This window comes from Chlorocebus sabaeus, chromosome 2 (genome assembly GCF_047675955.1).
Source record: "Chlorocebus sabaeus isolate Y175 chromosome 2, mChlSab1.0.hap1, whole genome shotgun sequence".
Lineage (NCBI taxonomy): Eukaryota > Metazoa > Chordata > Mammalia > Primates > Cercopithecidae > Chlorocebus > Chlorocebus sabaeus.
The window spans coordinates 90,295,621-90,313,128 of NC_132905.1; the positions used below are offsets into that span (position 1 = coordinate 90,295,621).

The 17,508-nt window shown below is 47.6% G+C and overlaps 1 protein-coding gene across 1 annotated transcript in view; it reads left to right on the forward strand.

Moving 5' to 3' along the window:
* The window catches only part of DOP1B (DOP1 leucine zipper like protein B), a 122,137-nt gene that overhangs the window by 60,303 nt on the left and 44,326 nt on the right, over window positions 1-17,508 (forward strand). The window contains exons 11-18 of the mRNA XM_037984775.2: window positions 2,577-2,696; window positions 5,001-5,103; window positions 6,461-6,652; window positions 9,162-9,846; window positions 11,493-11,764; window positions 12,804-12,956; window positions 14,420-14,520; window positions 15,627-15,817. Coding sequence (XP_037840703.2) covers window positions 2,577-2,696; window positions 5,001-5,103; window positions 6,461-6,652; window positions 9,162-9,846; window positions 11,493-11,764; window positions 12,804-12,956; window positions 14,420-14,520; window positions 15,627-15,817 — 1,817 coding nt within the window. The remainder of the gene's footprint in view (window positions 1-2,576; window positions 2,697-5,000; window positions 5,104-6,460; window positions 6,653-9,161; window positions 9,847-11,492; window positions 11,765-12,803; window positions 12,957-14,419; window positions 14,521-15,626; window positions 15,818-17,508) is intronic.

Genomic DNA, 17,508 nt, shown 5'->3' on the forward strand with positions numbered 1-17,508 from the left:
TTATTTTTCTGTAGAGACGAGGTCTTGCTATGTTGCACAGGCTGGTCTTGAATTCTGGCCTCAAGCAGTCCTCCTGCCTCAGCCTCCCTAACTGCTGGGATTACAGGTGTGAGCCACCGTGCCTGGCCACTGCTTGTTTTTTTGAAATGCAAGTTGTAAGTAGCTCTACACTGTTCTCCTATGGGATTAGTTGCCTTGGATTTTTTTGTTAAGGATTTATCATTTAAGGCCAAGTGCAGTGGCTCACACCTGTAATTTCAGCACTTTGGGAGGCCAAGGCAGGCAGATCACTTGAGGTCAGGAGTTCAAGACCAGCCTGGCCAACATGACAAAACCTGGTCTCTACAAAAATAAAAATAAAAAGATTAGCCGGGCGCGGTGGCATGTGCCTGTAGGCCCAGCTACTTGGGAGACTGAGGTGTGTGAATCGCTTGAACCCGGGAGGTGGAGGCTGCAGTGACCCGAGATCGCACCACTGCACTCCAGCCTGGGCGACAGAGCAACACTTCATCTCAGAAAATAAATAAAAATAATAAATCTTGACTGACCAATTTTTTATTGATTGACTTTTAGACAGTTTCTGCTTTTTCAGTTTTGTTTACTTGTTTGCTTTTGAGATGGAGTCTTGCTCTGTTGCCCAGGCTGGAGTGCAGTGATGCGGTCTTGGCTCACTGCAGCCTCCACCTCCCGGGTTCAAGTGATTCTCCTGCCTCAGCCTCCTGAGTAACTGGGATTAGAGGCACCTGCCACCACGCCCAGCTAATTTTTTGTATTTTTAGTAGAGATGGGGTTTCAACATGTTGGCCAGGCTGGTCTCAAACTCCTGACCTCGTGATCTGCCTGCCTCAGCCTCCCAAAGTGCTGGGATTACAGGCATCATCCACCGCATGTGGCCTGTTTGTTTTTTAGACGGAGTCTTACTCTGTCACCCAGGCTGGAGTGCAATGGCGCCATCTTGGCTCACTGCAACCTCCACCTCCTGGGCTCAAGCAATTCTCTTGCCTCAGCCTCCTGAGTAGCTGCGATTACAGATGCCCACTACCATATCTGGCTAATTTTTATGTTTTTAGTAGAGACAGAGTTTTGCCATGTTTGCCAGGCTGATCTCAAACTCTTGACCTCAAATGATCCGCCTGCCTCGGCCTCCCAAAGTGCTGGGATTACAGGTGTGAACTACCGCACCCAGCCTTTTTCAGTATTTTTTTTTTTTTTTTTTTTTTTTTTGAGACGGAGTCTCGCTCTGTCGCCCAGGCTGGAGTGCAGTGGCCGGATCTCAGCTCACTGCAAGCTCCGCCTCCCAGGTTTACGCCATTCTCCTGCCTCAGCCTCCCGAGTAGCTGGGACTACAGGCGCCCGCCACCTCGCCCGGCTATTTTTTTGTATTTTTTAGTAGAGACGGGGTTTCACCGTGTTAGCCAGGATGGTCTCGATCTCCTGACCTTGTGATCCGCCCGTCTCGGCCTCCCAAAGTGCTGGGATTACAGGCTTGAGCGGTGGCGCCCGGCCCTTTTTCAGTATTTTTTAATGGCCTTTTAGTAGTGCACTTCTGCACACATCTGTGTACCTATGCAGGGATTTTGGTAGGATAAATTTCTTGAATAAATTTCCTGAGCCATAGAAGATAAATATTTAAGGCTGGGCTCTGTGGCTCATGCCTGTAATCCAGCACTTTGGGAGGCTGAGGCGGGTGGATCACTTGAGGTCAGGAGTTTGAGACCAGCCTGGCCAACATGGTGAAACCCCGTCTCTACTAAAAATACAAAACTTAGCTGGACGTGGTGGTGCACGTCTGTAATCCATCCCAGCTACTCCGGAGGCTGAGGCAGGAGAATTGCTTGAACCTGGGAGGCGGAGATGGCAGTAAGCCGAGATCGTTCCACTGCACTCCAGCCTAGGAAACAGTGAGACTCTTTCTCCAAAAAAAAAAAAAAAAAAAAGAAGATAAACATTTAAAATCTTAGCTAAATTTCCCTGCTGAATATCCATGTACCATGTTATCCTACCAATAGAGTATGGACTAAAACTGATTTTCTGTACAAATTCTTTTTACAGTAGCTCTGAAATTATTGTTATTGTTGTTATTATTATTATTTTTATTATTATTTTGAGACAGAGTCTCACTCTGTCACCCAGGCTGGAGTGCAGTGGCGCAATCTCAGCTCACTGCAACCTCCGCCTCCCAGGTCAAGCGATTCTCCCACCTCAGCCTCCCGAGTACCTGGGATTACAGGTGTCTGCCATCATGCCCTGCTAATTTTTGTATTTTTGTAGAAACAGTGTTTCACCATGTTGACCCAGCTGATCCACCCACCTCAGCCTCCCAAAGTGCTGTGATTACAGGCATAAGCCACCGCACCCGGCCCTGAAATTTGTTTTTAAGAGACTGTATCAATATAAATATTGTTTAGGATGGCATTATGCAAACACATAAGAACAGTAGTATTTTCATTTTTATCAGGATGTGTCAGCTCTAGAAATAAGTTGCAGATGGTGAAATTGATTACAGTTTTTTGGACACTTTTTGTAATTCAGGATTTTTTAATAGATGTATTTATTCATGTCCTCCCCTTTTACAGTGCAATCAAAGAAAACAGAAATGCCTCTGAGATTGTCAAAACGGTAAATTTGCTGATCACTTCTCTAAGCACAGACTTTCTCTGGGATTATATGACGAGGTGTTTTGAGGAATGCTTTAGGTAAGTATGCAGTTCGAGAATACAGAATATTTAGGAAGGATGAGAGGGTTTAACAGTTTTGTAGCTGCTTAGAATGTCAGATTATATATAAGTAGCTGAAGCTGAGTAGTCTTTCCTGAGTTTTAAAATTCAACTAAAACAGGATTGGAAAGAATTCACTTAAGATTCTAGCAGAATGAAAACATCTCCAATAAGAAGGTTCACATAATCTTTGCCTTGTAATTCTGAAGCTGCTTTAAAAGTCTAACTTTAGAAAATCCTCCGTGCATTTTCTGGTTACATTCATCAAATCAGCTTTCCTCTCCTGGCTGCCTGATCTATTGAAAGCAGCTTAGTTTTGTGGCTTTGTGACTGGATAGAGCGTTTTTGAAATCTTCAGTTTTCTTAAATTTTTACTGAAATTAATGTATGACTGATCAGATAAAAGCATTTCTGTTTTAAGCTATTATAATCAGCTTTACCATCTCTTTTAACCGGGTGAATTGCACCACCTCTAAATTATCTGCCGTGGCGTACCCCGGGAACACCGAGCTTTCCTGGAGAGGCCTTTCCCATGCCATTTTCTTTATGGGAGGAATAAGGTCATGTCGCAAACCCTGTTTTGTCCTATGAGGCATGCTGTAAAACTTATTTCTTGTTCATCTCCACTATAATGCTCTTGGCTGTCTTAGAGTCTTACTTCTCAGCTGCTACCAGTATGCTTTTCTGTCCAAATAAGCTCACAACCCTGGGATGAATAAGTTAATTGCAATTGGATCCACAGGCAACAGCAAGGCCATATTTTATTGAAGTTAGAGTAAGCTTTGGTCAGCCTGGCTGTTATGTTATGTTATGTTATGTTATGTTATGTTATGTTATGTTATGTTATGTTATGTTATTTTTTATTTTATGACAGCGTCTCTGTCACCCAGACTGGAGTTCACTGGCACGATCCCAGCTCACTGCAACCTCTGCCTCCCAGGTTCAAGTGATCCTCCCATCTCAGCCTCCCAAATAGCTGGGACTACAGGCACAGCCTCCCAAGTAGCTGCAACTACAGGCGCCTGCCACCACACCTAGCTAATTTTTGTACTTTTAGTAGAGACGGGGTTTCACCATGTTGGCCAGGCTGGTCCCAAACTCCTGACCTCAAGTGATCCACCCGACGTGGCCTCCCAAAGTGCTGGGATTATAGGCATGAGCCACCAAATCCAGCTATCCTGGTTATTTTTTTTAAAAAAAAGAATAAAATGTTTCTACCCAGATAGAGCTGACTCTCCACCTTTGCAACATTTTGTCCTCCTTTCATCCCAGAGTTAATCACTGTCCTGAGATTGTCTGTCTTCAGTATAACATGGCTTTGCTGTTGCCTGTGGATCCTATTACAGTTAATTTATTCATCCCAGGGTTAGGAGATGAAAAGCAGTAGATACTTTTTAACTTATCCATTTATCTAGTAGCCTGTTTATATAAAAAGAAGTCTTGAATTTCAGTTTAAGATAAGCAACTAACAGTAGTTGATTGGTGGGGTTACACTTTTCTACAGAAGCTGAAGCATTCTAGGCAACTCAGGTGCTGATAAACTCGTGGTATTACTTTGAGAGGAGTAGTCCCAGGCCACGTCCTACAGCAGGGCGAACAGCCGTGTAGACTGTGGTGTTCTCCAGCCCAGCCTCGTTCCCTTGGATTGTGCCTTTGGGCTTGGATTGGGGACCTGGGATTACATCTGTCGACAGCACCCCATGTCTCCTGGGTATGGGACCACACATGTCTGAATTGGTAGAGTTCAAGTCAGAGGGAACCTGTTTGGACACCAACAGATTCAGGACACTTATTGACACTTCTCCATGTTAGATACTTTTAGTCACCAAAATTTAGTTATGAGAACTACAAAAGCTGTCTTACTTTCATTATGTTTGAAGTAGAATAACGTTACTGGAAATTGTAAGAAATTCTTGGACTTACTGCAGGAAGAATTATTTATTTTTATTATTATTATTATTATTTTTGAGACAGGGTCTTGCTCTGTCACCCAGGCTAGAGTACAGTGGTGCGATGTTGGCTCACTGCAACCTCTGCCTCCCAGGTTCAAGCAATTCTTGTGCCTCAGCGTCCCGAGTAGCTAGGACTATAGGCGTGGGCCACCACACCTGGCTAATTTTTTTGTACTTTAGTAAAGATGGGTTTTCACCATGTTGCCCAGGCTGTTCTCAGACCCCTGAGCTCAGACAATCCGCTCATCTCAGCCTCCCAAAGTGCTAGGATTACAGGCATGAGCCTCCACGCCTGGCCCAAGAATTGATTTTTCTTTGCTGTGATTTATAGACCAGTGAAGCAGCATTACAGTGTGAGGAACAGCGTCAGCCCTCCCCCGACGGTCTCGGAGCTCTGCACCCTCCTGGTCTTTCTGCTGGATGTCATTCCCTTGGTGAGTGCTGGGGAAGAGACGGCTCAACACCCGCTATTGTTTACATTCTTACTGGTGGTGATGGCCTGCTTTATCAACCTCACATTACTGAAAATATTTTACATAAATAGGCAACACTGCTTTGATGTTTGTTTTGGCATAAAAGATACAGCTGGATGTAATCTCTTATATTTTTAATGTCTTATTTAAAAGGGGCTATGACTTTTGGGCCAGTTGTAAGTGGGCAAAGCTGAAGTTAGGTCAACCAGCTGATGGACTGGGTATCATTCCCGTACTGCAGTTATTTTAGGGGAAGAGTCAATATGTTTCCTAGTTAAATTTGTGCTATTGGTTAATTTTCTCAAAGGAAACTAATTTTCTTAATATAGAAATGTACCAATTTTATTTTCTATTAGAAAGTGTAAAGCCACTTGCGAGGAGAGGAGTAACATCCTTGACTTGTCTAGATCAAGTTGAAATACCGAGCCTAGCTCTGTGGTATGCGCTTGTAATTCCCAGCTACTCAGGAGGCTGAGACAGGAGGATTGCTTGAGCCAAGGAGTTTGAGACCAGCCTGGGCAGCATAACATGATCCAGTCTCAAACAAAAACAATAGAAGTGTTCTTTTCTCTCTCTCTTTGTGTGTGTGTGTGTGTGTGTGTGTGAGGGAGTTTTGCTCTTGTTGCCCAGGCTAGAGTGCAATGGTGTGATCTCAGCTCACTGCAACCTCCACCTCCGGGGTTCAAGTGATTCTCCTGCCTCAGCCTCCCAGGTAGCTGGATTATAGGCACCTGCCACCACGCCCAGCTAATTTTTTGTATTTTTAGTAGAGACAGGGTTTCACCATATTGGCTGAGCTAGTCTCGAACTCCTGACCTCAGGTGATCCACCCACCTCGGCCTCCCAAAGTGCTGGGATTACAGATGTGAGCCACCATGCCCAGCCTCTTTTCTCTTTTTGAGATAGGGCCTCACTGTCACCCAGGCTGGAGTGCAGTGGCATGATCTCAGCTCACTGTAGCCTCATCCTCCCAGGCTCAAGCAATCCTCCCACCTCAGCCTCCCAAGTGTCTGAGACCACAGACATGTGCCACCACATCTGGCTAATTTTAGTATTTTTTGTAGAGATGGGGTCTCACTGTATTGCCCAGGCTAGTCTCGAACTCCTGAGCTCAAGCAATCTCCCTGTGTCAGCCTCCCAAGGTGCCGGCTGGGATTATGGGCATGAGCCACTGCGCCTAATCTTCTTTTGTTTTCTGATTTGAAAATTAACGTGAAATTTATGCCCTAAAAAATTGAATTAGATGCCATTTTGAGATGCATTGTTTTTCTGATTGTAAACCAGCAATGTGGGGTTAACCCATGTGTTTATTTCACAGGAACTTTACTCTGAGGTGCAAACCCAGTATCTCCCTCAGGTGCTCGGCTGCCTGGTGCAGCCTCTTGCTGAGGACATGGAGGCCTTAAGTTTACCTGAACTCACGCATGCCTTGAAGACGTGTTTCAAGGTGCTCAGCAAAGTCCAGATGCCGCCTTCCTACCTCGACACAGAGTCCACCAGCGGAACCTCGGTGTGTGCTCTCAGGGGCAGAAATGGTTCTGGGGGCTAAAAGCAGCTTATGCCTTTATGGGAGTAGAAAGTCTTTAGGGTTGGTTAGGATAGGAATAAACACTAGAAGATACCCAGGTGATATGTCAAATATGCTTGTAAAATTCTCACTTGAAAAAGTTTTAGCACCTGGCATGGTGCCGTCGCTCACACCTGTAATACTAACACTTCCGGAGGCTGGGGCAGGAGGATTGCTTGAGCCCAGGAGTTCGAGACCAGCCTGGGCAACACAGCAAGACCTCATCTCTCTACACAATAAAAATTAGGCCAAGTACAGTGACCGACACCTGTAATCCCAGTACTTTGGGAAGCCAAGGCGGGTAGATCTCCTGAAGTCAGGAATTCAAGACCAGCCTGACCAACATGGCAAAACGCCATCTCTACTAAAAATACAACAATTAGCCAGGCATGATGGCTTGTGCCTATAGTCCCAGTTACTCCAGAGGCTGAGGTAGGAGAATTGCTTGAACCCGGGAGGTGGAGGTTGCAGTGAGCCATCAGGCCGCCGCACTTCAGCCTGGGTGACAGAGCGAGACTCCATCTCAAATAAAAATGAAAATTAGTCATGGTGGTGTTCACCTGTAGTCCCATCTACTCAGGAGGTTGAGGTGGGAGCATCGCTTGAGCCCAAGAGGTTGAGACTGCAGTGAGCCATGATTGCATGGCTGCACTCCAACCTGAGTAAGAGCAAGACCCTGTCTCTACAAAAAAAAAATTTAAGTTTTAGCACTCTTTGTTTCACCCACTCTCGTGCTACTTGCCTGCTCTGTAACTGCAGTTAATGGTTAGATATAGTTAATAACTATGTAGCCACAGTTGATGGGCTAGTTATAACTAGCCTTGCAGACTGTTTCATGTGTGTGTTTGCAGTGTGTGATTTTGGTTATTTCAAATATAAGCGAGATGAGGTACTGGATTAGTTGGGGCTGCCATAATAAAGTACCACAGACTGAGTGGCTTCAACAACAGATGTTTGTTTTCTCGTGGTTCCGAAGGCCAGGTTGACACCTCCTGAGCGCACTGGGGAAAAAGAGTCTGTCTCGTGCGTTCCCCGAGCTTCTGGTGGTTTGCTGGCAATATTCAGCATTCCTCGGCTTGTCGAAGCGTCACCCCAGTCTCTGCCTTTATGTTCACTTGGCCGTCAACCTGTGTGCATGTCTGTCTCTATGTCCAGATCTCTCCTTTTTATAAGGACACCAATCCTACTGGATTTGGGCCCATCCTAATGATCTCATCTTTTTTTTTTTTTTTTTTTTTTTTTTTTGAGAGGGAGTCTCACTCTGTTGCCCAGGTTGGAGTGCAGTGGCCGGATCTCAGCTCACTGGAAGCTCCGCCTCCCAGGTTCCCGCCATTCTCCTGCCTCAGCTTCCCAAGTAGCTGGGACTATAGGCGCCGACACCTCGCCCGGCTAGTTTTTTGTATTTTTTGGTAGAGACGGGGTTTCACCGTGTTAGCCACGATGGTCTCGATCTCCTGACCTCGTGATCCGCCCATCTCGGCCTCCCAAAGTGCTGGGATTACAGGTTTGAGCCTCTGCGCCCGGCCCTAATGATCTCATCTTAATTGGATCATCTGCAAAGACTCTGTTTTCAAATTAAGGTACATTCACCGGTACTGGGAGTTAGGACTTCAATATCTTTTTGAAGATAACATAACATACACTGTTCTCTAACTTGTTTTACTTTTTTTTTTTTTTTTTTTTTTTGAGACAGAGTCTCTCTCTGTACCCAGACTGGCGTGCAGTGGTGTGATTTCGGCTCACTGCAACCTCCACCTCGTGGGTTCAAGCAGTTCTGCCTCAGCCTCCCGAGTAGCTGGGATTACAGGCACCCACCACCATGCCTGGCTAATGTTTTGTATTTTTAGTATTGACGGTGTTTTACCATGTTGGCCAGGCTGGTCTCGAACTCCTGACCTCAAATGATCCACCCGCCTCGGCCTCCCAAAGTGTTCGGATTACAGGCATGAGCCACCACTCCTGGCCTTATGTGATTTTTCATACCTTTACTTTACCCTCAGCTCAGTTTTCTCATTGACATTTGTTAATTTGTCGGAAACAGTTCTTGCTCTGTTGTCCAGAGAACTGTGGCAGGTGATCCACCCACCTCGGCCTCTCTAAGTGCTGGGATTACAGGCTTGAGCCACCACGCCCTGGCAGAAACAACTTTTCAACAACTTTTTTGAACTCTGAAGGGTTTGTATATTTAGGCAAAAACACAAGAAAAATAGGCCCAAAAGCCAGCCTCCCCAGAGAGCGTGTGGGTCCACCAGTCTCCTCTTTGCCACCCACCCCTCTCCTTCCCCTGCTTTGGGTGCCTCCTAAATTTCATTATACGCTTGACACAGAGATTCTCTAGTCTAGAGAGTGATGAGTTTGAAAAACAGAATTGAAATATATTCATGATTTCAACCGATGCTTGAATACCTTGGTGTTAAGAGATGCACAATTCATGTCTTTTTATTTTTTACAGAGTCCAGTCAAAGGTGAAAACAACAAAATAATTTTGGAAACAAAGGCAGTGATTCCCGGTGATGAAGACGCTTCGTTTGCCCCTCTGAAGTCTGAGGACAGTGGGATCGGACTCAGTGCCTCGTCACCGGAGCTCTCCGAGCACTTGAGGGTTCCTCGAGTTTCTCTGGAAAGGGATGACGTTTGGAAGAAGGGCGGGAGCATGCAGAGGACGTTTCTTTGCATCCAAGAGCTAATTGCCAACTTTGCCAGCAAGAACATTTTTGGAGTACAGCTGACAGCGTCAGGAGAAGAAAGCAAGTCCGAGGAACCTGCAGGGAAGAGAGACCAGGGTGGGACGCAGAGCCTGGCGGCCGAGGATTGCAGCAGGAAGAACTCGTGGGAGCCCAAGCCCATCACGGTGCCTCAGTTCAAGCAGATGCTTTCGGACTTGTTCATGGCGCGAGGGTCTCCATTCAAGACAAAGAATTCGGAGTCACCGTCGTCTTCGCCCAGCAGCCCCGCCAGGAAAAGCGGGAGAGAATGGGATGTTGAACAGGTGGTCATTGACCTGAGGGGTTCCAGGGAGGAATGCAGGGAGGCCTTTGCCGCCGCCTGCCACCTGCTGCTGGACTGTGCCACCTTCCCTGTCTACCTGTCCGAGGAAGAGACCGAGCAGCTCTGTGCAACGCTCTTCCAGCTGCCAGGTGAGAGGCGGCCGTGCCGAAGTCCCTCTTCAGGAATCATACAATGAGGCGATTGATGTGGGTGGAATATCCCCTGTCCGCAATGCTGGGGACCAAAACTATTTTGGATTTCAGACTTTTTTCAGATTTTTTGAATATTTGCCTTACACTTACCGGTTCAGCATTCCTAATCCAGAAATCCAAAATCCAAGATGCTCCAGTGAGTATTTCCTTCGAGCATCATGTCAGTGCTAATAAGGTTTCAGATTTTGGATTTGGGATTTCAGATTAGAGATTGTCAACCTGTATTTAAAGACTAGCTCAAATCGTGTCAGCCAAGAAGGCGCTATTGGCCTCATTTGTTCCCTTCCTTATTTGTACTTAGGACATTTTTGACTTGTGTCTCACTACATGGCAAAGTGGTAAGGGTGGGGGGCCTATATTTTTAAGGCTTGGGTGTCCAGCACAGCCCATCAGAAGACCTAAAACATGAGTGGCATTCAGTGGGAGTAAATAGACTATTTCATGATACCTGTTGATAAAGATTTTTTTTTTGTTTTTTGAGATAGGGTCTGGCTCTGTTGCCCAGGCTGGAGTGTGATGGCACCAACTCAGCTCACTGCAACCTCCGCTTCCTAGGTTCAAGTGATTCTCCTGCCTCAGCTTCCCCAGTAGCTGGGACGACAGGCACGTGCCACTATGCCCAGCTAATTTTTTTTTTTTTTTTTTTAGCGTCTCGCTCTGTCACCAGGCTGGAGTGCAGTGGCACAATCTTGGCTCACTGAAGCCTCTGCCTCCGGGGTTCAAGTGATTCTCCTACCTCAGCCTTATGAGTAGCTGGGATTACAGGCACGTGCCACCATGCCCAGCTAATTTTTTTATTTTTAGTAGAGACAGGGTTTCACCATGTTGGCCAGGATGGTCTCAATCTCTTGACCTCGTGATCCACCCACCTAGGCCTTCCAAAGTGCTGGGATTATAGGTGTGAGCCACCGTGCCTGGCCCCCTAATTTTCATATTTTTAGTAGAAATGGTGTTTCACCATGTTGGCCAGGCTGGTCTCAAACTCCTGGCCTTATATGATCTGCCTGTCTCGGCCTCCCAAAGTGCTGGGATTACAGGCGTGAGCCACTAGGCCCTGGCCAGTATTTATATATTGGTTTGCTAGGGCTCCCTAACAAAGTACAGTAAACTGAGAAATTTGTCTCATAGTTTTGGCAGCCAGAAGTCCAAGATCAAGGTGTCAGCCAAGCCACGCTCCTCCTCTGAGACTCCAGGTGGAATATTTTTTGGCCTCTTCAGCTTCTGGTGCTGGCCAGCAACCCTTGGGGGACTCCTCAGCTTGCAGCTGCATCAGTCCCGTCTCTGCCTTTGTCTTCACAAGGTGTCCTCTGTATGTCCTGTCTTCCCTTGACATGTCCCTCTTATAAGGACACCAGTCATATTGGATTAATCAGGGCCCACCCTAACGACCTCATCTTAATTTGATTACCTCTGTAAAGACCTTATTTTCAAATGACTCTCACCAGCAGGAAGTTAGTGCACTGCTGTCCAGATGGATTTCTCAGGTAACTTCCCAGATCTAGGGAGCTGTAGAATCTGCAGACTGGGGACCCATTCTCACGTGGTTCTGCTTGTTTCTGCCTCTCCGGTGGGCTTCCTTTCAGGAGCCGGTGATTCCAGTTTTCCATCTTGGCTGAAATCCCTTATGACCATTTGCTGCTGTGTGACTGACTGCTACCTCCAGAACGTGGCCATTTCCACTCTGCTGGAAGTGATAAACCATTCCCAGTCCCTGGCTCTTGTCATTGAAGACAAGATGAAACGCTACAAGAGCTCTGGACACAACCCTTTTTTTGGCAAACTGCAGATGGTGACGGTTCCTCCCATTGCTCCAGGGATTTTAAAAGTCATTGCAGAGAAAACAGATTTCTATCAGGTATTTCCCACTGGGAACACTCTTCTTATGGCCTCCTTCTCCCCCTGAGCAAAACTCAGAACTGTATAGCTGAGGATGGGAGCAGTGGCCCACTTCTCTGGGATTGATATTCCTATAGGGCACTGGGCAGAGGCAGTAGCCTTTGGTCTTCTGAGACTGCCTCTCCCAGCATGTAACTTTCACCCTCCAGGCAAGCTATGGTGAGAGCAACTGGGGCCCCAGTATTCTGGGCCTGCCGTGACTGAGTGGAACCCCTGCCTGGGAGTGGGGTCTGGGTGGAGGCAGGGAGCCCATGACTCCTCCACTGCACTCGCCTGGATTTAGTCTCTGCCACATCAAACTCCCTACAGGGCGCATCACCTGCATAGGGTGAGGCTCGGTACCTGCCTGTTGAAAGAATGCCTCAACCCCTCTGGTCCAGTTTCCCGTTAATTCCCTTTCTGAAAGTAATGTTGAGGTCTAGGCAAGAGCTGCAGAGTTCTTGGCCAGAAACCTCCAGGTCTGACCTCCTCTGCTGCCCGGATGACTTTGGTGGGTCTTCTCTTTTCTTTTTTCTTTTTTCTTTTCTTTTATTTTTTGAGACAGAGTCTTACTCTGTCACCCAGGCCGGAGGGCAGTTGCGTGATCTCAGCATTTCAGCTCACTGCAACCTCCGCCTCCTGGATTCAAGCGATTCTCCTGCCTTACCCTCCCAAGTAGCTGGGATTACAGGGGCCCACCACCACACCTGGCTAGTTTTTGTATTTTTAGTAGAGATGGGGTTTTGCCATGTTGACCAGGCTGGGATCCTCCTGACTTCAGGTGATCCACCCGCCTCGGATCCCAGAATGCTGGGATTACAGGCATGAGCCACCGCGCCTGGCCTTTGGTGGGTTTCTTGCTTTATTTGATGGTGATGTGTCTCTGGGCATGGAGGATTCTCACATGGCAAATACAGGTGAGAGCCAGTATGTCGGGGCTGAGACTGAGTGAGGAGGATGTGAGCGGATGCTGCCTGTGTTGACATGGTCCCCCACCACCTGCCTTTTCCTTGTCCCAGAGGGTGGCTCGTGTGCTTTGGAATCAGCTGAACAAAGAGACCCGGGAGCATCACGTCACCTGTGTAGAATTGTTCTACCGGCTGCACTGCCTGGCCCCGACGGCCAACATCTGCGAGGACATCATTTGCCACGCCCTCCTGGACCCTGACAAGGTGAGCCTTTCTGGCCGCCACCTCCATCCTGCAGCACCCAGGCCCTTGTTGTACATGCGCTTGGCCGACTGACATCCATCCAGTCGAAGTCTTTCTGGGGCTGAGTGGACATCGTGATTAATAAAGTAAGCAGAGGTGTTCCAGGATTTCAATCCTGGAAGGCCACTGGAAGCTTGAGCCATTCTTTTTACAGCCCTGAAAATGTGGTTTGTGACCATATTGAGGCTCACCAGGGAAACCTGCCCAAACTTGCTGTAAGGACTTGCAGGGCTTCTGCAGGTGTTGGCAAAATAGGCAGTTGTAGGGAATTGATTGTCCCTGGAAGAACTTACTGAAGCAGGACGTGGTGGCTCACTGTGGTGGCTCACTCCTGTAATCCCAGCATTTTGGGAGGCTGAGGTGGGAGAAATTGAGGTCAGGAGTTCAAGACCTGCCTGAGCAACCACAAATAAATAAGGCCAGGCACGGTGATTCACGCCTGTAATTCCAGCACTTTGGGGGTCCGAGGCAGGCGAATCACCTGAGGTCAGGAGTTCGAGACCAGCCTGAGCAACATGGTGAAACCCTGTCTCTACTAAAAATACAAAATTAGCCGGGCGTGGTGGCACATGCCTATAATCCCAGCTATTCGGGAGGCTGAGGCAGGAGAATCACTTGAATCTGGGAGGCAGAGGTTGCAGTGAGCCGAGTTCGCACCACTGCACTCCAACCTGGGCAACAGAGTGAGATCTATCTTTACCAAAAACAAATAAATAAATAAGGCCAGGCGTGGTGACTCACGCCTGTAATTCCAGCACTTTGGCAGGCCGAGGCAGGCAGATCCCCTGAGGTCAGGAGTTCAAGACCAGCCTGGGCAACATGGTGAAACCCTGTCTCTACTAAAAATACAAAATTAGCCGGGCGTGGTGGCACGTGCCTGTAATCCCAGCTACTCGGGAGACTGAGGCAGGAGAATCACTTGAATCTGGGAGGCAGAGGTTGCAGTGAGTGGAAACCACTCTACTGCACTCTGGCTTGGGTGACAGAGCAAGACTCCGTCTCAAAAAATAAAAAATAAAAATAATAATAAACCAATGTTTTTTAAAAATATATTTTATTGAGAATTTATTGTCCTGGATCTCCTTTGCAGTCTGTTGTGTGTCCTCGTTCTTTAAGACGCTTGGGGCTGACACTTGCAAGGAAGCCATGCCCCTTTGTGTTTTCCTTTGGCTGCAGACCACAGGGGTGACCCTGGACTCCAATACTGAGCTCTGAATGTGCTGCTCTGTTAAAGTGAACAATCAGAGAGAGAGGATGCAGGTTCTCCTTTTCCTTCTGGCCGAATCAGTCAAAGCATCTTTGCTGTGGTTGCTGTCAGTCCTGCTGAAGTCTTTGATCTGTTGTTTAAATGGGGTTTATGGTGACTGAAGACAGCGGTCAGTTATGAAACCAAGTTCCTCACTCCCATTTATTTCCTCATCAAGGGAACAAGGCTGGAAGCTCTGTTTAGATTTTCTGTGATCTGGCACCTGACAAGAGAGATCCAAGGCAGTCGAGTAACATCTCACAATCGCTCCTTTGACAGGTAAGGCGGTCTTCGTTATGCTCTACCGTTAACTCTCAAGGAAACTCCACAGAGGTTCCTGCCCAACATGTGGGGCTGGGGAGGGAGAGGTACATGCAGTTGAAAACATGACCCCTATGGCCAGGCGCAGTGGCTCATGCCTGTAATTCCAGTACTTGGGAGGCCAAGGCAGGTGGATCACTTGAGGCCAGGAGTTCAAGACCAGCCTGGCCAACATGGTGAAACCCTATCTCTACTAAAAATACAAAAATTAGCCGGGCATGAGGGTGGGCATGTGTAATTCCAGCTGCTTGGGAGGCTGAGGCGGGAGAATCGCTTGAACCCGGGAGGTGGAAATTGCAGTGAACCAAGACTGCGCCACTTCACTCCGCCTGGGTGACAAGAGCGAAACTCCATCTCAAAAAAAGAACACCTGACCCCTGCTCATGACCCCCCCGAGCACAGCCAGTGGTTCCCATAAACAAGTGAATTTAGGCCAGACACATGTGAACATTTTGTTAATTTGGAATTTTGTTAATTTGGAATTTTGTTAATTTGGAATGTTAGTTAGGAATTTTGTTAATTTGTTTGGGATGTGAGGAATCCTGGCATACCCCGAAATCACCTGTGCAGCTTTTACCACATGCCCCTACGAGGGGACTTTGCAGGGAGGTCAGATGGCCTAAACCTCCCCTGGGGGAGTGACCACAATTGGTGTGTGTGCTTGTCCCATCACTGACTCATGCTGAAGAGGGGAACTTGATTGCAGCCCATTGTACTGCACATTGTTTTTCCCGAGTGCCTCTGAAACTCTAGGCATGAGGCCAGACACTCAGCCTTAGAGATGCCAGCTGATTCTGATGCCTGGGGCCCAGGCCCAGACTCAGATATATAACCCATTTGGGGTGAGGCCTGAGCATTGGGATTTTAAATGCTCCCACTGGTGATTCCAACGTGAAACACAAGTGGAGTCCCCCTTGACGTCATCCACTTGGGTCTGGAAGTCCAGCTTGGGTGGAGCTCCTGGGGGCCCTGTGTTGGGTGATGCCCTATGCCCAGTGTCCGCCATGGTGCGTGGCGCACAGGGGTGGCTGCGAGCAGACTCACTGGTGTGTTTCCCACCGCAGGTCCTTGTTCGTCGTGCTGGACAGCCTGGCCTGCACGGATGGTGCCATCAGCGCAGCAGCCCAGGGCTGGCTGGTGCGTGCTCTCTCCCTCGGGGATGTGGCTCGCATCCTCGAACCCGTGCTCCTGCTCCTGCTGCAGCCAAAAACCCAGAGAACCTCCATCCACTGCCTCAAGCAGGAGAACTCGGCTGGTGAGCAGCCTGCATGGGAACCGAGGGTGAGGGAGGAACGGGTCGGGGGCCTGGACCTCAGTAGTGATCGTTGAGGGACTGAGGCCCACTAGGTAGTTTTATTAGATGCAAATGGTGCTTTGTAAATTGTGAGGACTTCGACAATTTAAGGACCCAGTGATCTAGCACTTAGAACTATTAGTGAGTGGGTTTGCTGTTTTCACTGAAAAACCAGATTATTTTGTTATTAAGGAAAATTGGCCGGGCATAGTGGCTCACAACTGTAACCCCAGCACTTTGGGAGGCTGAGGCAGGTGGATCACCGGAGGTCAGGAGTTCAAGACCAGCCTGGCCAACATGGTGAAACCCTGTCTCTACTAAAAATACAAAAATTAGCCTGGCGTGGTGGTGCACGCCTGTAATCCCAGCTACTTGGGAGGTTGAGGCAGGAGAATCTCCTGAACCCGGGAGGTAGAGATTGCAGTGAGCTGAGATGGCTCCACTGCACTCCAGCCTGGGTGACAGAGAGAGACTCTGTCATTCATAAATAAATGAATAAATAAAATAACTTTTATTTGTGAACCTTCAACTACAAGGTAAGTAGTTTATTTTCTCTTTGTGCTCTAAGATTCTTTTAGACTATAAAATCCTGTTAATCAGATTATCAGAAATGAAGAAGAAATAAACCTTTCAGTTCAGAGAACTTCCAGAGGCATCTTTAACACAAATGTAAAAGAATATAGGTAGAAATGAGGAAAGAAAAGAAAAACTAAGCCTGATGAGTCAATTAAAATTCAATGATTAATATCGAATGCATTTTATGAACTCACATTACTTCCTACAATAGCTATATTTAATGACTTCACAATTTTCTAAGGGATGGTTTGCAAACTTTGAGTGAGTTTGTTTAGCTTGAGGCAGAAATTTAAAAATAATAACAATAATAAGTACTGCATTCATTCACTCCAAGAAAAGTAACAGACAAGGCTATAAGAAGGTTGTAGTGCCCTAGTCTAAGAAGCAAAAGCCAAGGCCCAGAATGTGGCAAGACAAGGGTTAAAAAGTAAAGAAGGGCCGGGCGGTGGCTCACCCCTGTAATCTCGGCACTTTGGGAAGCCAAGGTGGGTGGATCACAGGGTCGGGCCTGTGACCCGTGACTGTGACTGTCCTGGCTAACACGGTGAAACCCCATCTCTACTAAAAATACAAAAACTAAGCTGGGCGTGGTGGTGGGCGCCTGTAGTTCCAGCTACTTGGGAGGCTGAGGCAGGAGAATGGCATGAACCCTGGAGGCAGAGGTTGCAGTGAGCCGAGATCGCACCACTGCATTCCAGCCTGGGCCACAGAGTGAGACTCCATCTCAAAAAAAAAAAGAAGAAAAGAAAAGAAGAGGCCGGGTGCGGTGGCTCAAGCCTGTAATCCCAGCACTTTGGGAGGCCGAGTCGGGTGGATTACGAGGTCAGGAGATCAAGACCATCCTGGCTAACCTGGTGAAACCCTGTCTCTACTAAAAAATACAAAAAAAAAAAACTAGCCAGGCGAGGTGGCGGGCGCCTGTAGTCCCAGCTACTCGGGAGGCTGAGGCAGGAGAATGGCGTGAACCCGGGAGGTGGAGCTTGCAGTGAGCTGAGATCCGGCCACTGCACTCCAGCCTGGGCGACAGAGCGAGACTCCGTCTCAAAAAAAAAAAAGAAAAGAAGAGCAAATTTTCC